This window comes from Macrotis lagotis, chromosome X (assembly GCF_037893015.1).
Source record: "Macrotis lagotis isolate mMagLag1 chromosome X, bilby.v1.9.chrom.fasta, whole genome shotgun sequence".
Taxonomy (NCBI): domain Eukaryota; kingdom Metazoa; phylum Chordata; class Mammalia; order Peramelemorphia; family Peramelidae; genus Macrotis; species Macrotis lagotis.
In genome coordinates this window covers 617,202,267-617,220,350 of record NC_133666.1, presented here as the reverse complement: position 1 = coordinate 617,220,350, position 18,084 = coordinate 617,202,267, and the positions used below count along the sequence as shown (strand labels likewise).

The following is an 18,084-nucleotide window of genomic DNA, read 5'->3' as shown; positions in this document are numbered from 1 at the left end:
GGAGTACTTGAGCTCAAATCCAGCCTCAGACACATAATAATTACCTAGCTGTGTGGCCTTGGGCAAGCCACTTAACCCCATTTGCCTTGCAAACCCCTAAAAGCCCCCCCCAAAAAACCCAGCATTTAGAGATGTTACAGTAAAAGACCTAGATTATATGTAAGGGGAAAAAATTTCTAACAATTTTAAGTATTCCAAAGTAGAATGAGATTCCTTGGGAGGAAGTGGTGGTTCAGAGCCTTTAGATCTTTAGAGGAAGGCTAGAGGACCACTTTTGTTAGGCACAAAAAATAGAGGGAATTCTATCAGATAGATGCCCTCTGAGGTTCTTTGTCAATCTGACATTCTCACATTCTCTGAATTTCTGATAGTTCCACTGCTCTTTTGTCCTGGAAGTCCACAGGGTATTGCATCCAAGTCTGGATGTCATATTTATGAAAACATTGACAATATGGATTTGGTAATATCCAGTTCATTGAATTTGGGTTTACTCAGCTTAGGTAAAAATTTAACTAAGTGGTCTCTAAGATCTCTTTGAACTTTAGGATACTGTATTTCTATTCATAAAAGCCACCTTTAAAATTTTGTCTTTAAAATTGTCTTTAAGAAACCTTTGTTAGCTTTGTCTACATCAGTTCAAAGTGATAAAAAAAAAGGTGTGGCTTTTTTATATGGATTCTCCAATGCACACACTTCATCGGATCAGAGAACATTTTTACATTTATTTATATACTTTTTCTCATATTTAGATACTTTTCTTTTCATGTATAAATATTTAAGTAATAAGGTGATAGTAGGTAAGAATGCTGCTCTTGGAGTCAGGAAAGTCTGATTTCAAAATTTGATTCAGATAGTCACTTAACTGTGAGACCCTGGGCAAGGCACAAAACTTCTCTCAGTCTCAATATTTTCATCTGTAACATTGGCATTACAATAGCAGTTGTCTTCTAGAGTATCAAATGTGATAACATTTACAATTCTTTGCAAGCCTTAAACTAGTTTACAAGTATTAGCTTTTATTATTATGAACCTATTTGTGTGAAATATTAAGTTCCTTCACCCTTTTCTTTGGTTATTTGCTGATGTTCAGTCATTTTTCAATCATGTCTGACTCTTTGTGATCCCATTTGGGGTTTTCTTAGCAAAGGTGCTAGAGTGGCTTGCCATTTCCTTTTGTATCTCATCTTACACAAGAGGAAACTGAGGCAAACTGGGTCAAGTGACTTGCCCAGGGTCATACAACTAGTGTCTGAAGTCAGATTTGAGCTCAGGACAATGAATCTTCCTAATTCTAGAGCCAGCCCTTCATCCAGACTGCGTCACTTTTTCCTTAGTGTATTCCTCTATTCCTCCCTTTCTTTCTCTTCATTAAACAAAACAGCAGAAAAATATACTGTATTTGTTTTAATTCCCTCTGTGATCATTGAAAACTTTAGTGTTTTGAAGGTACCACTTATGTACTGAAGTTGGTTTTTATTGACTCCCAAGAGTTGATTGTTAAATTTTCAGTGTGAACTTTTTTAGGCCTTGATTTATTGTTTTCTTGGTTGTCTAGACCTAAGAAAGTATTAGAAAAACTGTTAATAACGTAAAATGATATTAAAAGTGTGTTCACAATTAAAAAAAACAACAAAAAAAACTTGGGGCGGCTAGGTGGCACAGTGGATAAAGCACCGGCCCTGGAGTCAGGAGTACCTGGGTTCAAATCCGGTCTCAGACACTTACTAATTACCTAGCTGTGTGGCCTTGGGCAAGCCACTTAACCCCATTTGCTTTGCAAAAACCTAAAAAAAAAAAAAGCATGTTCACACTTTTTTTTTTTGAGATCCAGTTGTTGAAAATGTTTACTAACTCATCTTTGTTAGGCATCTTCTTTTCCCTGTCTATTAAAATGTAAATACTACATCATTGTTTGATCAAATGTTTTTATTTTTTAGATTTTTATTCATTTTGTATGTCAAAGTTTCTAATAATCTCTGATTTTTTTTCCCCAAGAATGTTTAAAAATCCTCTGTTTCATTAAAAATCCATGTCTTTGTCTTTGGGATTATACAGAATTATTCAGAGTATGTTATTCTTGATTATAGTTCTTTTTCTTTTGCCTTTTTGAAATATGATTTTCCAGGAAATCCTTTTCCTTATTTTAGTTGCTACATGTATTTGTAATCCTGACTCTGTTTCCTAGGCACCTCAATGTGTTTTCTTTTTTCTTTCTTTCTTTTTTCTTTCTTTCTTTCTTTCTTTCTTTCTTTCTTTCTTTCTTTCTTTCTTTCTTTCTTTCTTTCTTTCTTTCTTTCTTTCCTTTCCCTTCCTTCCTTCCTTCCTTCCTTCCTTCCTTCCTTCCTTCCTTCCTTCCTTCCTTCCTTCCTTCCTTCCTTCCTTCCTTTCTTTTTTCTTTCTTTCAGGTTGTTGAAGACAGTGGGATTAAGTGACTTGCCCAAGGTCACACAGGTAATTATTAAGTGACTAAGACCAATTTTGAACTCTGGTCTTCCTGACTCCAGGACTGGTACTCTATCCACTGAACCACCTAACTGCCTCTCAATGTATTCTTTATGACTGTTATCAGTATTTATATCTGACTTGGAAACGATTTTAGCAATATTTTCAATGTGTCTTGAGTTTGGAGTTTCTTTCAGGAGATTATTGGTGTAGTCTTTTTTTCTTCACTTTATCCTCTTCTAAAAGATTGAGGAAGCTTTGTTTCATGATTTCTTGAAATTTGGTGTTAAGATTATTATTTGATTGTGATTGGGGGGGAGTCTGATTTTAAATTAAGAAGCTGGGTGGCATTGTGAGAAGCTTATTTATGTTTTGGGTTTTGCTATCATGAGTTCAAATTCAGCCTCAGACACTTATAAATGTGTGACCCTGGGTAAGTCACTTAACCCTATTTGCCTCAATTTCTTCACCTGTAAAATGATCTGGAGGAAAAAAAATGGCAAACAATATAGTATTTTTGCCAAGAAAATTCCAAATGAGGTCACAACATTGGACATAATGAAATGATCATACAGCAACAAATCATTATCTGTTTGGGCCCTTTTAATATGCTTTTTGGCCCTCATCTGAGATAGCTAGGCTTATTTCCAACCTTAGGCATCATCATTTAAACCTGGAGTTGTGTGTGTGTGTGTGTGTGTGTGTGTATGCTTGTGAGTGAGTGTTTCCGTCTCTCACAAGAGAGAGTTTAATCTATATTGGGAGCCAGGGTCTCTAAGCTGTTTGACAGTCGTAGCAAGAAGCCTCAAGGCAGCCACACTGCCTGATGGAACAACATTTCCTTCTTCAATGTATAGGGATTCCATGCATACCAATATTATAGGTCTATTATTGATTGCAATATTTACTCATCCTAATAGTGGAATGACTATAAAGGAAGGATTTCAGAGAAATGCCTTGAATAAAACAGATTGTAAACTCTGTCCAAATTTAACAGGACTGCCTCCCCCGAGACATACAAAAGGCTCCAACATTATGAAATCTCTGGAAAACCCAATGCTGGGAATTCCAAGATGTCAGAATATATACAGGGAAACATATACAAGATGGGTCAGATAGAATTCCAGGGAAACAGTCCCCCCCCCTTATCATACACAGGAATATATGATAAAGATGGTGAAAGAATAATTAGTATAGGTGACCGACATGTGAACTCTAACAGCCTTAGTTTCTTGGGAAAGAATAAAAAAGTCACAGTAACCGTGGTTTCTACCAATAAGTCCTGAAAGGAAAATTGGTTATTGTAAGAGTTAACAGATGGGTGGACAAGCATAACAACCCTCACTATAGATTGTTAAGGGAGTGTATAGAAGAACATTACTTACACAGAAAATATAAAAAACTTTCCATTGTTTAATTAATAACTTTATAATTTTACAATACAGCAACAAACTAGGTAGCAGACAGGTTGAGGTCATCATGGCCTGAGCAGGGATAAAAATTAACTACATGATCAAACTTGTAACCACTACATGATCAAACTTGTAACCATATGAACTATATGATTGATAATGAAAATTGTATACTTTTGTAACCAAGGAAATGATCTTAGCTTGCTTGCTTGATGCATACATGGAAAATCTGGGACCTCTCTAATGGAGATGGTCCTCTTAGTGATATAAACAGAAGCTCATCTAAGCCCTCTCAGGCTCTGTATTCTTCATCTGGAGTCTACCCAGCATGCTGGAAGTCTGTTGACATTTCAGTTCAATTCAGTAAAGCTTCTATTATGTATAAGGCACCGTCTATCAAAGGTGCACATACAGTATTCATTGGTCTCACTACATGACCATGTATAGAATAAATTCAAGCAGCTCACAGTCAGTCAACCTGCTCCTGCCTTTAACCCCTGTGTTGACTCAACTCATTTCGCCAACTCTGTCCCTCCTGTCAGGTTCCAAGGACCCCGCGGAGGCTGGACCCCTACAAATCTAAAGGGTGAGAAATGATAGAAGACAGAAGGTAACTATAACCAGGTGACATGCCAGGAAGGCTGAGGCTGATAGATCATTGAAGTTCAGCTGAGCAGGAAAGTATCTGCCCAGAGTCTTGCATCAATATGTCAAATCCCTTGGCAGTTTTAGAAATCAAAACTCCTGTGTCAGTTAGTGGTTGGAAACCCAATCTAAAAAAACAAAACAAAACAAAGCAAAAACAATGCAACAAAATAATAAAGCAGAAGAAAACATCAGAAAAAGTGAGAAGGCAATAAAATATTAAAAAAACTCTACCCTTCCCCCAAAATTATGTTTACTAAGTAAGAATTAGAATTACTTGAGTTTAACAAAACTATTCACATTAAAAAAAGATAAAACAAACAAAAAAAGAAGTGAATGGAGAATGACATGATAAGAGTTGGATGGCCAGCCCATAGTTTGTCCATCAATATTGACATCATAGGGGTGGCTAGGTAGTGTAGTGGATAGAGTACTGGCCCTGGAGTCAGGAGGACCTGAGCTCAAACCTGGCCTCAGACACTGAATAATTACCTAGCTGTGTGGCCTTGGGCAAGCTACTTAACCCCATTTGTCTTGCAAAAACCTAAAAAAACCCATATATATTGACATCATAGACTCTATCCAGGAATCCAGCATCAATGAGTGAGAACAGAGCAAAGTGGCTCTCCTTTGGGAAGTTGAACCATGTCTTCCATGAACTGGAGCCTCTCTCCCTTGAAACAAAGGCATCCCTAAACAACTCTCCCCCTCCAGTCTTGCTGCATAGCCCCTAGTCAGGGAGCATCAGGGTCACTCAAGAGTGGAAGGTTACCCAAAGGGCAGTGGAGAAGCCAAGAAAGGCCCTCTCATATGAGGGCCAGCATGCATATTAAAAGGACACAAGGATGTCTTCAGAGAACCTTTTGGTTGGGGAATAAAAAAGTAACATGGTCGTGTAGCGAGACCAATGAATACTGGTATGTGCACCTTTGATAGACGGTTCCTTATGCATAATAGGAGCTTTACTGAATTGAACTGAAATGTCAACAGACTTCCAGCATGCTGGGTAGACTCCAGATGAAGAATACAGAGCCTGAGAGGGCTTAGATGGGCTTCTGTTTATATCACTAAGGGGACCATCTCCATTAGAGAGGTCCCAGATTTTCCAAAGCTAGGTTGTGTGCTTCCAGGGCGATGCTTTGAGGATCTGCCACCTCACCGAGGTGAGCGCTCCCAGCTCCAGGTTTATAATCCCATAATTCTTCCTGGGAAGTGCACTGCGCATTCTGATAGCCTTCCTTTATTTCTCGTCCCATTTCAATTCAATTCATACAACTGGGCCCTTGTTAAGAACCTACTGTGACTTGCCCATAGTAGGAGCCTTTGGAAAGTCAGGATCAAGGCAGGTGGGTGGAGGAAGTCCTTCCTGGAGGTTACACAATTACAAGTGCAAAAAACACAAGGATGGGGAAAAAAGTCCGGAAGCCTCAAGTAGCTATCAAGGGATGTGCATTTTTTAAAGGTATATTGGGGGAAGGGGTGCTAATGAGGCTAGGTGCTCTGCTTTTTCCTATAAATAATCTTGATGAAATAAAGTAACTTAGGTAGCCAGAAAGGCCAAAAATCATATTTAAAGGAGCAGTTTGAGCCAGGTGGTCTTGGAGGCCCCCTTTCCCCCCTGACAGCTCAGAGCCTGAATTTTAGGGTTCTTTCTGACCTTTTGTGCTCCGGCCCCCTGCGGCCCCGCCCTGTGCTCAGGCGGGCGGGGGAGGGGAGCCTCCCCCCAGGCCCAGCGGGCTCCAGGCCACCTACAGCGGGGGAGAAGCCGGGCCCAGGCCGCGCTCAGGCCTCAGGTAGGCCCGGGGCCTTTCAGTCCAGGTTGGGGAGGGGGAGCGCCCCTGGGCGCCCCCGGCCTACTGCCTCCCTCGAGGGACTTGAGAGAGAAGGGTCACACAGCAAAGTAGCAGGCGGGAGGCCCCTAAAAAAGAGACTGGCATCTGCTGCAGTTGAAAGACCCCCAAGGGGCGGGGTCGGAGGCTGGGGGTCTAGCCCTGACTCCTGGCGGAACCATGACAGATTCAACTGAAAAATATTTTTAAAGTATGTTTTTTTTTTAAACAACAGTCCACTCTAGGACTGATTTTATCATCTAAGAAAACAGGATAATTCCTGGCCTGGGTCCTTCCCTATGTGGATAATTTTTGTCCTTAGTTTTCCAAGAAAACCATGACATCAGGGAGGTGAGGCCATGACAAGCAGTGGATTGGACTTGCCTCATTTCCTCCTCCAGAGTCATCTGGGTCCCAGTGGCCAGGTGTGAATCAGGACCACAGGAGGTGCCCTTGTCAGGAGGTAGTCAGAGTTAAGTTGACTTGTCACACAGCTAGAGCAACTATAGAGATGGGGAAAGCAATAGGGCCGACCTCCCCAGGTTAGTATAAAGATCAAGTGAAATGATATTTATAAAACACTTTTCACAATCCCTGATACATAAATATTATAAATAATATTTATATTACATGTATCACAGTGTCTGATACATACATATTTATAAAGCATTTAGTACAACTGATTGATAAATATTAAATATAATATTTATAAGGCACTTATCACAATGTCTGATACATAAATGCTATAAAGCACTTAGCACAATAATTGATAAATATTAAAAATAGTTATAAAGCACTTATCACAATGTCTGATACATAAATTTTATATTTATAAAGCACTTAGCACAATAATTGATTGATAAATATTAAAAATAATATTTGGTAAGCAATTATTACAATGCCAAATGCACAAATATTATAAATAATATTTATTAAGCACATATCACAATGCCTGATACATAAATATTATACTTAATTTTCATAAAGCACTTGTCACAGTACCTGATACATAACTATAAATAATATTTATAAAGCACTTATCACAATGTGAACATAAATATTATAAAATATTATAAATATTATGTCATGATATAGTATAACATATATATAAAAATAAAATACAGTGTAATAACTGATACACAAATAATATAACTAATATTTATAAGACAGCATAGTAATTGATACATAAATATAATATTTATAAGGCTCTTAGTGTAGTAACTGATACATAAATATTATAAATAATATTTACATAGCACTTAACACAGTAACAGATACATAGTTGGTATTTCATAAATGCTGGTTCCCAAGATTCTTCACTGCTGAGAATAATACTGTGCCATTAAAAAAAAAGGCCAAGAACCATTGTTGAAGAGGATTTTTATTTACTTTATTTGTACTAAATTCATATTTGGAACTTGGATTTATTCCCTTTCACTGATGCAGAATACAAATTCTCTAGTGTGTGTAAGGTCTTAGGGAATCCTAAGAATTAAAAATGATCAACCTAGTCCTGGTCCTTTTAACTGAGTGAGGTCTTCAGAGGTCATAGTCACCTGGCCATACCTGAAGCTCTAGTCTTTCTCTGTCCGTCTCTGCATGGTAATGGTCCAATAGAAAGAGTTCTGGTTCTTTAGTCCAAGGACCTGAATCCATCTGCAGTTCTATCCCCCATATTACATAGGATAAATCCCTTTACCTCCCAGAGCCTCAGTTTCCTCATGAAGGGATCATCCTAGGTAGCTACTGGGGTCCCTTGCAGCCCTAGAGTTATTCTGATTGATTGTGTGGCCCTGGACAAGTTAATTTGCCTTCTGTAATCTCAGGCGTACCTTTTTCAAATTTTTCAAATTCCATTTTCTTGTTCCATTTCTTCCTGGTCAGGACACTCCACTTCTAAGGGAGCTGACAGGTGAGCAAGATCTGAGTGTGTTCTTATCCCTTCACAATGTGATGACTGCCACTCTCTGAGACAGATGCTACCAGATGAGAAATGACTGGCCAAACCTCATGACCTTTAAAAGATAGCAGATAAGGGGCAGCTAGGTGGTGCAGTGGATAGAGCACTGGCCCTGGAGCCAGGAATCCCTGAATTCAAATCTGACCTCAGACACTTAATAATTACCTAGCTGTGTGGCCTTGGGCAAGCCATTTAAACTTCATTTGCTTTGCAAAAACCTAAAAGAAAAAAAAAAGATAAATCATCAGATTCTGCCATCCCTCTCTACCTCCTTTTGTACATACCAAGAAGTCATTTATTTGTCCCTTTTGTAAAGCATGTCTCATTTCACCGAATCCTCACAATCCTATAAGGTAGATACAATAATTATAGTTATTTAATGGTGAGAATATGAATCAAACCTGTATAGACAGTACAGAAGCTCGCTTCACCAGTGCAGATCCTGGGCAGCTTAGGGACTCCCAGAACATTGCCCAGAGCTCCAGAGGTAGCCCATCTAGTCCTCCCAGACTCTGAAGCTGATCTTCTCTTCACTAGGGCTGGCCACCACTCATCTCCATTTTATAGATAGATTTGATGAGGCAGCTGGGTGCAGCCATGGATAAAAGTTCTGGGCCTGGAAGACCTGGGTTAAAATATAGCATCAAACCCACTATCTATCTGTAGGCCTGTGAGCAAGTCACTTAATCTCTTGTCTTAGTTTCTTCATCTGTAAAATGGGAATAATAACAATGCCTACTACCCAAGGTTGTTGGAAAGATTAAGTGAGGTAATATTTGAAAAAAGTGCTTAGTACAGTGTCTGTAATGTAATAGGTTTTATATACATACTAGATACATTTTTATATATATTATGTTGTTATATTAAGTCATATGTTATATATCATCATTATTATATCATTATATCATTTATAATTTTATATAATATATTATATCATTTATTATTATCATAATCATTGTCTTTTTATTGTTTGTTATTATTGTTATTTTATTATTGGAAACCGAAGTCCAGATGGGATTTAATGACTTAATGAATATCGGAGGCAGAATAGGAACTCAAGCCTTCAACACTCTTTCCATGACACTATTCCTTTTGACTCTGAACAATTCCATGATCCCATTCAAAGGCCATTCCCTTTTTAAAAAAATGGCAGATGCATGTGACTTCAGTTCTAAGCCACTGTAAAATGTGGTGATCCAAGCTGATCTGATCTTTCTTCACAGGCAGAGACACAAAGAAAATGAAGATTCTACTGAGAATCACGTTGTTTGCTATCTTATACACCAGCTTTGTCCCTGAACTGAATGAAAGCGTAGCACCCATTTTCAGCAGCACCAACATCACCAGTACGGAGGCTAAATGACACCTTTAGGTCAGAGCTACCCGGGGTGGGCTTTGGAACCAGCAAGTACAGGCCAGGGCTATGTATCACAGGGAAGGCAAAGAGGAGTGGTCCACAAGATGCTACCAGACTCTCGGGGATAAGTTCCTGTGGGAAACCTCTTTCCTCAAGGCTTTTCCCATGACACGATTGAATATGGTAGGGGGAAGGGAGGATTGTGGGTGAGGGAGAGGAGATATTAGGAAGGTTTTCAGGCTTCTGAGCTTGGGCTACAGAAATAAGAAATTTGGAGGAAGGATGGGAAAATGATGAAGTATACCAGGAAAATTTGGGAAGATCACTGGATTTGGAGACATATACTGATAGACTTTAAATAAGTCATACAAACTCTGAGTCTTGGTTTCCCATTTGGAAAATGAAGGTGATTCAACTAAATGACTTCTAAGTTTCCTTCTGGTTCTAAATCTGCTGTATCATAATACACTCTCTTTCCCTGGACCTCAAATACCTTCTTTGAAAAGCAAAGGATTGAATTAAATGACCTATAAAGCTCCTCTCAGATCTCAGTCCTATAGTTAGTGCAGTAACCTTAGAATCAACTAACATGTTTTAAGAGTCCATTGGGTGCCACTGATTGTGCTAAAGCCTAAGAATTCAAAGAAAAGCAAGATCCTCCCTGCCCTCAAGGAGCTTATAGTCTAAGATGGGAGATGACATACAATCAGCTATGTAGAAATAATATATATATGTGTGTGTATGTGTGTGTGTGTGTGTGTTTAGATAGATAGATGATAGAAATAAATGTAAATGATCTCAGAGGTAAGATTAAAGGTAGGTTAAGATTAAAAAGAGATTAAAGATTAAAAGAGGCTAAGATTAAAGATAGATGATAGATAGTTATAACAAAATAATATCAGAGGGAAGGCACTAAGATTAAAGATATAGATAAATAGATTTTTGATGTAAATAACCACAGAGGGAAGGCATTAAGATTAAGGAGGGTAGAGAAAATCTTGTAGGGAGTTGAAGAAAGCCAGGAAGTAGAAATAAGGAGGGAGAACATTTCAGATATAGGGGACACCAGTCAAAATTCTCCTAATCCAAAAATGAAGTATCTTATGCATTGGATCACAGAATATGTGAAAGAGAGTAAAGAAGAGAGAGGAAGTAGGAAAGTGATAGAAGGTTTTAAGAGCCAAGCAAAGGATTTGGTCCAGGAGGCAGTAAAGACCCAATGAAGTTGATTGAATGAAGGTGGTGGGTGGGTGATACGGTTAGATTTGTACTTTAGGAAGATGAATTTACTGATCTCCTGAGTTGAGAATGGACTGGAGTGAGGAGAGACTTGTTTCAGGCAGACCAACTATCAGACTGTTGAAATAATCCAGAAGATAATTTTCCTTTCTTATTTCAGATATTTTTATGAAGTTTTCTTTTATGATTTCTTGAAATATAATATGTAAGTTTAATAAGTATTCTATTGGAAATTGAGTGACTGTCCATCAATTGGGGAATGGCTGAACAAATTGTAGTATATATATATTATGGAACACTTTTGTTCTATTAGAAACCAGGAGGGATGGGAATTCGGAGAAGCCTGGAGGGATTTGCATGAACTGATGCTGAGTGAGGTGAGCAGAACCAGAAGAATAATGTACATACTCCATGATAGCAACATGGGGATGATGATCAACCTTAATGGGACAATTTGGGGGTATCTGCAATGGAGAATACAATCTATATCCTGAGAAAGAATTGTGGAGTTTGAACAAAGACTAAAGACTATTACCTTTAATTTTTTTAAAGTGTTATCTCATTATATAATCTTGTTATCTCTTATATTTTTTTTCTTAAGGATATGATTTCTCTCACAACACATTCAATTAAGGTCAATGTATAGCATGGAAACAATGTAAAGACCATAGATTGTCTTCTGTGGGGGGAGGGGGAAGGGAAGTGAGATTTGGGGAAAATTTGTGAAATTCAAAAAAAAAATAAATTTGTTTAAAAAATTAAAAAAGGAAACATGTTTAGTGAAGGATAATAAATCATATACCATCTTAAAAAAGTATTCTAGCAGCTTTTAAATTATGTCCTATCATCTTATCTTTCTAGTCAGTTTTGAAACAGATCATTTTGTTTTATAATTTTACATAGACTTCTAATTTTTCAGACTTTTTATTATGTTCTATTAGCTCTTGTGTCATTAAACTTACATTTAGTCCATTTTTTTCTCAAAAAGTTCACTATTTAAGTAAAGTTTTTTCACTTTCTTTTCCTAAATTATTTGTTTTCCTCCCAAGGACTCTAATTTAATTATTTATCTCTTGTTTCAATTCTCCCTTCATTTCTCCCAGTCACTCCTAGAGTGTTTGTTGGCTAATATGTGTTCTTTTTAAAAAAAAAAATTAAGGTGGGATTCTGCTTGAAATTATTGAGGAATGATTTATTTTTTTTCTGAGATTTATTTTATTCTCTTATCCCATAATATTTTCTCATCATAATAAAGAAATTTCTTCTAGTTACTTATTTCTTAAGCTTCTACATTAAGACCATCTTGAAAATATCACACCTTGTTTCAAGTTCCATGGGCATAGCAATTTCTAGAATAATTGAAGCTCAATCTACATTAGAGAAAATCCCATAAGAAGCCACAAATTAGCTAGCTCTCAGTCCTTTTCCTAAAGCAGGTCTGTTCATATTATTTTCCTGGGTTTTAGCCTTATATTGCAATTACAGCCTAGGAACCCTGTTTTAGGCTTCTAAACAAGAAGATGGAACATCTCAGACCTATCTTCCTAGGAAACTCCATTGTGAACATTGGGAAGGTAACTGACTCTCCTAGTGCAATCCTGGATGGGAGGAAGGCATTCTTAATGTATCTCTGGATCCTTTGCTTTTTTGGTTCTTTTCCTTACTGAGGGAGTTGTGGGGAGAGCTGGGCTTGGTAAGAACTTTTAAAGTAAATACCTTTGCCAGAAGCTTCAACTTCCTCATTTTATAGAGTGAGAAACTGAGACTCAAGGTGAAGACTACTTGCTCAGCTGACATAAGAAGTCAAGAGGCAGAAGTAGGATTCCTTTCAGGGCCCCTGACCTTAATTATAATGCTCTTTCCAGGGACCCCATTGCCTCCCAACAGCAAAATTTCAATATTTTGGCCAAATGAGTTTCAGTCTTTCATCTGGGGTACCATGGCATTGAAGAAAAATCCCTGATAGGGAGAATCAGAAGACTGGTATCATGGAATAATACATTAAGGTCAAGGCACTCCCTCTCTCAGCTCCAGGAATTTTCTTTGGTTTCCCCAAAAGTCTAAAAAGCTCTCCCTCCTCATTTCTGCTTTATGGCTTTCAAGTCCCAAGTAAAACCTCACCTCCTACAGGAAGCCTTTCCCAACCCTTCTTCATTCTAGTGCCTTCCCTTTGTTGATTATTTCCAATTTATCCTGCATAGGGTTCATTTGTATGTTGTGTGCTAGTTAGACCGAGATATCTCCAAGGGCAGAGACTATCATTGACCTTCCTTTTTATCTTCAGAGCTTAAGTCAGTGGGTAGAACATGGTAATTCATATTTTTTGACTGATTGGAACCTCAAAGATCACCTAGTCTGAGCCCCTTATTTTACAAATGAAGGAAACAAGGCTCAGAAAGAGAAATTTACTTGTCTAAAGTCAAAAGGGTGATAGGGAACTCATTTGGAATTCAAATTCTGGTTCTGTAACATCTCACTTCCCCCTGATCCTAGGCTATTTCCATTATATCATCTCAGGGTCCCTTAGCTGAACGATTATTATTATTATTATTATTATTATTATTACTATGTCTTCCGTATAGTGGACACAAGGAGACATCCATTGCCCACTTCACAGGATGGAGGTGAGGGAAGCAATGTAAAAGGTCAATCCTATAGAAATGAGAGTGAGTAGTCACCTTGTTGTTGCTTTGGTGGGAATGACCAATGTCTGAGTCATTGGTCTGGGTAAATTGGAATGTTGCTGATAGCTGCTAAGGGAAGGGTCAAGCTTCCATTTTACCACTTCTTCCTATCTCCCCAGATCTCCTCAAGTGTCATGTATGCAGAGGCACCTTTGAATGTCTCGGACCACAGAACTGTGACATCAAAGAAAAGTTCTGCGTGATTGCTGAAATAAGTAATGACTTCCTCTTCTTTTATTCCCAGTCCTCCCTTCCCTATGTCCATGGTTGTCTCCAAGCCATCCCTACCCAAGGGCAGGGTTTTTACCAGACAGATCTCTGTTCCTGAGGAGTTCTCCAAGGCCTCACATTATGGTCACATCATGGTGGTGATGGTGGTGGTGGCAGTCATAGCTCATTGGCATTTGGAACAGTTCTCAGAGGTGGGAGTCGGGAAAGTCTGAATTCAGGTCTGTTTTAACATTTAATAGCTGTTTGACCTTAGGCAAGTGGGCCAGTGGGAAGAGGGAAGAGTGATATAAAACTAGAACTTTCAGAGGTGAGTGCACACACCGCCACTTATCAAGTGAGTGACCTTGTAGAAACCATTTAATCTTTGAGGTCTACAATTTCCTCACCTTTATACAATTAGGGGGTTGGACCAGATCAGAAGTGAAAAGCTTAAGAACCATAGGCCCAAATCAGATCATTAAATATGTAATTATTATATATTTAGGGATGGTTTAACATTAAATAGATATATTATTAAATATATAATGGGAATGGTTTAACAAAATAAAATATGCACAATAGCAAAAGTAATACAATATAATATAGATAATGTGAATTTGTGGATTTCTAAGTCATTATGGGTGGGTGGGTGGGAGGCAAATAGCTGATACAATGATAGAGTACCAAATCTAGAGGTAAGAAGATCTGAATTAAAATCTGGCCTCAGATATTCACTATTTGTGTGACCCTGGGCAAGTCAACAAGAAGTCAAGATGACTTGTTGGAATTCATTTCTGAGTTTGATATTACTGGACTTTAAGTTTCCTTCTAGCTCCAAATCTAGGGTGTTGAATCCCTTCTCACAACCTTAGACCTGGAAGCAGAGGTGTGCTCTAAACATTTAACAACTCACTCACTGGATAGAAAATGTATGTACAGCCCACTTTAAGTTTAATCTCCATTATTCGCATTTTCTCCATGATTTTCTTAAGTCTATACAATCATTTTTTGTAAGCTCTAATTTGTAAACATTTGCTGATTTCTGAGGGAGCAAATGGTCCCACTTGAAATTTTAACAATCAGCTCTCATGAGTTAACGCACCTCTGTCTGGAAGTGATCTTAAATCCCAGAACATTGAAAATCAGAGTAGAGAGGGATGTTTCAATATCATCTATTTAGTACAACATCATTTGGATAGGTAGAAACTGTAGGAATAGAAAAAAACTGTAGGAATGCTCAGAACTAGGCTTCAGAATTAGACTTCAAGTCTAATGTTCTTTTCATTATGACAAGGTTATATAGGAACATAGAAATCAAGGGAGTGAAGGTAGGGAGAAAAATAAGCTTTTATGTAGCCCCTACTATGTTCTAAACACTTTGCAAAGCTAAGTATGTCAAAAATATTATTAATTGATCTTTACAATAACTCTATGAGATAGGTGCTGTTATTATCTCCATTTTTCATTGTGGAAACTGAGGCAAACTGAGGTGAAGTAATTTGTTTAAACTCACACATCTAGTGTCTTTTAGCATTTAGTCTCTTTCATTTTACATATAGGGAAACTGAGGCCCAGAATGGTTAATGCACCTATTGGAGCTAGGTGACTCTTCTTGGAGTCAGACTTGCAGAGCTGCAAAGGAGTCCTTCCCTAGACATGACATAGGGTTTAACTCACTTTAAAGAGGAGAAAACTGAGTCCTTTGGAGTTAAATCAACTTGCTTATCACCAAGCTAATTGTGGGAAGAATGAAGACTCAAGTCAAGATCTGAGACCCTGCCTTCCTTTTTAAATCATTCATTGATTTATTCATTCAGACAGCCGGTGGTTTAGTAAATAGACCACTGAGTCTGGAATCAAGAAGACCCAAGTTCAAATCTATTTTGGGACACTTCCTAGCTTTGTGACCCTGAGCACCTCTCTTTTTTTCTGTCTCTGTTTTTCTCTGTTTCTGTCTCTGTCTGTCTGTCTCTCTGTTTGTCTCTGTCTGTGTCTGTCTCTGTCTCTACCTCTGTGTCTCTCTCTGCCTCTCTCTCTCTGTCTCTCTTCCTCTCTACCTCTCTCCCTCTCTGTTTCTCTGTCCCTCTCTCTCTATCTCTGTTTGTTGTCTGTTTCTCTCTCCATCTCTCTCTCTATCTCTGTTTGTTGTCTGTTTCTCTCTCCATCTCTCTCTCTCTCTCTCTCTCTCTCTCTCTCTCTCTCTCTCTCTCTCTCTCTCTCTCTCCCCCCATCTTTCTCCGTCTCTCTCTTCCTTCCTCTCTTCCTTCTTCCCTTTCCCTCTTTCTTATCTCTCATCCGCCTCCATTTCTAGCTTTTCCAGTTCCTCAAGCACCCAGTCCATCAGTTCCATCAGTTCACTTCCTGATATTGCCCTTGAGGACATGCATTCAAAGCTGGAAACACTTTGGCATCTTCGAATAGGGGAGAAGCATACAGAGGGCAGTCAGTTGAGGTCAGTGAGGCTGAAATTCTCTTCCCTTTTATGGTGGGAGCTATAGACCTAAGAACTGATTTCTAGTTGGCCTGGCTATTGCTCTCCACCAAAGGGGGGAAGGGGATGAGCTAGTCTCCAAGTTTCTGGGGGGATTTAGGACTAAGTCATCAATAACACTACTATGGAATAATACTGGTTAGGGCAAGGTTGTCCAGGCTGTGCCCAGAGTGTCATTTGGGAGACCCCATTCCCTGAAGACTCAACTCTGACCCCTACCCCTGACCCAGTGGGGGACCATCTCTTTCTCTCTGTGCCTCAGTATCCATTGCAGTCAAGGACTAGATGATTTCTGAGGTCTTCTCTTATACTGGATTTCTGCATTCAAGTGTCTTTCTCAAAATTGCAGTCTAGTGTAGCCCATAGAGATCTGACAGTAGAGTGGGGAACTTGTGCAGGTCACTGTCTTCTGGGACCCCAGGGAGACTCTAGAAGAGAAGTTCTGGGTAGGTCACTGGCCTACCCCAGTGAAAAAAAATGTCTTGTGCTGGGTGAAATCATAAATCTGGAATACATGGAATTCAATCACAATATCTTCTACATCTAGTACTCTATGTTCTAAGAATCCAACTCAGACCATGTTCTATGAACCATGTTGTATGGTCCCTGTGACTCTGGCATTCTAGGATCTAAAGTTCTTCCTAGCCTTGACATTCATCTTCTAAGATCCCTCCAAGCCCTCTTCTTCTCTTTCTAAGCTTCCTCCCAGCTCTGTCATTCTATGTCCTAAGCTTCCTCCCACTCCTGACTTTTTATGTCCTAAGCATCCTCCCAGTCCTGACTTTCTATGTTCTAAGGTCCCTCCCGACCCTAACTTTCTATGTTTTAAGGTCCTTCTTATCTCTGACTTTATAGGTCCAAAGCTCTATATTATAAAGTCCTTCCCAGTCCTGGTGTTCTTAGGGTTTGGCAATGCTCAATCTGGCTTAGACTTTAGAACAGCAGATTGTTACCCTCTCCTTTCAGAAATATTAGACTAAAAAGTGACTCAGAAAAGGTTTTATACAAGTTGAAGCAGATTTGTTATCCTATGTGAAAATAATAGAATTCTGAGGATGACTTTCAATTTTTTTTCTTTTCCCTCTTAATGTTCAAGACCAGGAAAAAGAGAACAACGTGATCAAGTATTGTTCAATCACGTGCCCATTTATAGAAGAATACTATGGACGAGCCTTTCAACACCCAATTCACCTTGCTTGCTGTGCTGAGGAATTATGCAATTTTAAAAGACTGGGGAGTGGGCATAGATTTTGTGCTAGTGCTGTAGTGGTGACTATGGCATTCATAGCAAGCTTTTTGAAACCCTCAGGACTGGACTATGATATCTTGGGATAGAATTGTGACAGCCAAGACCTTACCCATGTCTTGCCCCTTCTCAGTAAGAAATTCTCACTTATGTTGTCCCATTTACCTTCTGTAACAGTAGCTACCCAGGACCCCAGAAGCCTCTTATAACTCTTAAGAGCCAATGAAGGATTTCTTCCCTTATGCTCTTTGTGTCTCTTTGAGATGTATGGAAAGTATTATATAAATACTTATATTTAAATAGATAAAGTTAAATAAATTAAAAACAATAATAATGATTTCCATCGTCTTTTGGCCTTTGTCTTTTTTATTGGGGGTGTTGTCTTTTTTAAAAATTTTCTCAAAATGTGACACTCTAGAATTCAAAAATATAGAGTACCCCTGGGAATTTCTTATCAAATGAAATACTAGAAGGAAAACCCTTTGTTAATTTTGCCAACCATTTTTTAGTTCTAAGATTACAAACTCTGGGAGGGCAGGAAGTATCTTAGCCAAATTTTATGTCTCCTC

General features: G+C 38.5%; 1 protein-coding gene across 1 annotated transcript; it reads left to right on the top strand.

Annotated features, from left to right (window-relative positions):
- Positions 1-5,903: 5,903 nt before the first annotated feature.
- On the top strand, positions 5,904-17,814 carry LOC141499422 (uncharacterized). The gene is made up of 7 exons (XM_074202142.1): positions 5,904-5,961; positions 6,144-6,292; positions 8,213-8,240; positions 9,512-9,634; positions 13,467-13,550; positions 13,688-13,783; positions 17,366-17,814. The coding sequence occupies exons 1-7, from the start codon at positions 5,904-5,906 to the stop codon at positions 17,602-17,604; spliced, it is 777 nt and encodes a 258-aa protein (XP_074058243.1). The 3' UTR covers positions 17,605-17,814.
- Positions 17,815-18,084: the final 270 nt, after the last annotated feature.

Excerpts from the sequence above, each read along its gene's own strand:
- LOC141499422 (XM_074202142.1), top strand. The coding sequence starts at position 5,904 with ATGGGGAAAAAAGTCCGGAAGCCTCAAGTAGCTATCAAGGGATGTGCA. Across the intron at positions 5,962-6,143 it reads GGGATGTGCATTTTTTAAAG|GGTTCTTTCTGACCTTTTGT; the intron begins GTATATTGGGGG and ends CCTGAATTTTAG. Across the intron at positions 13,784-17,365 it reads CTGCGTGATTGCTGAAATAA|ACCAGGAAAAAGAGAACAAC; the intron begins GTAATGACTTCC and ends TTAATGTTCAAG.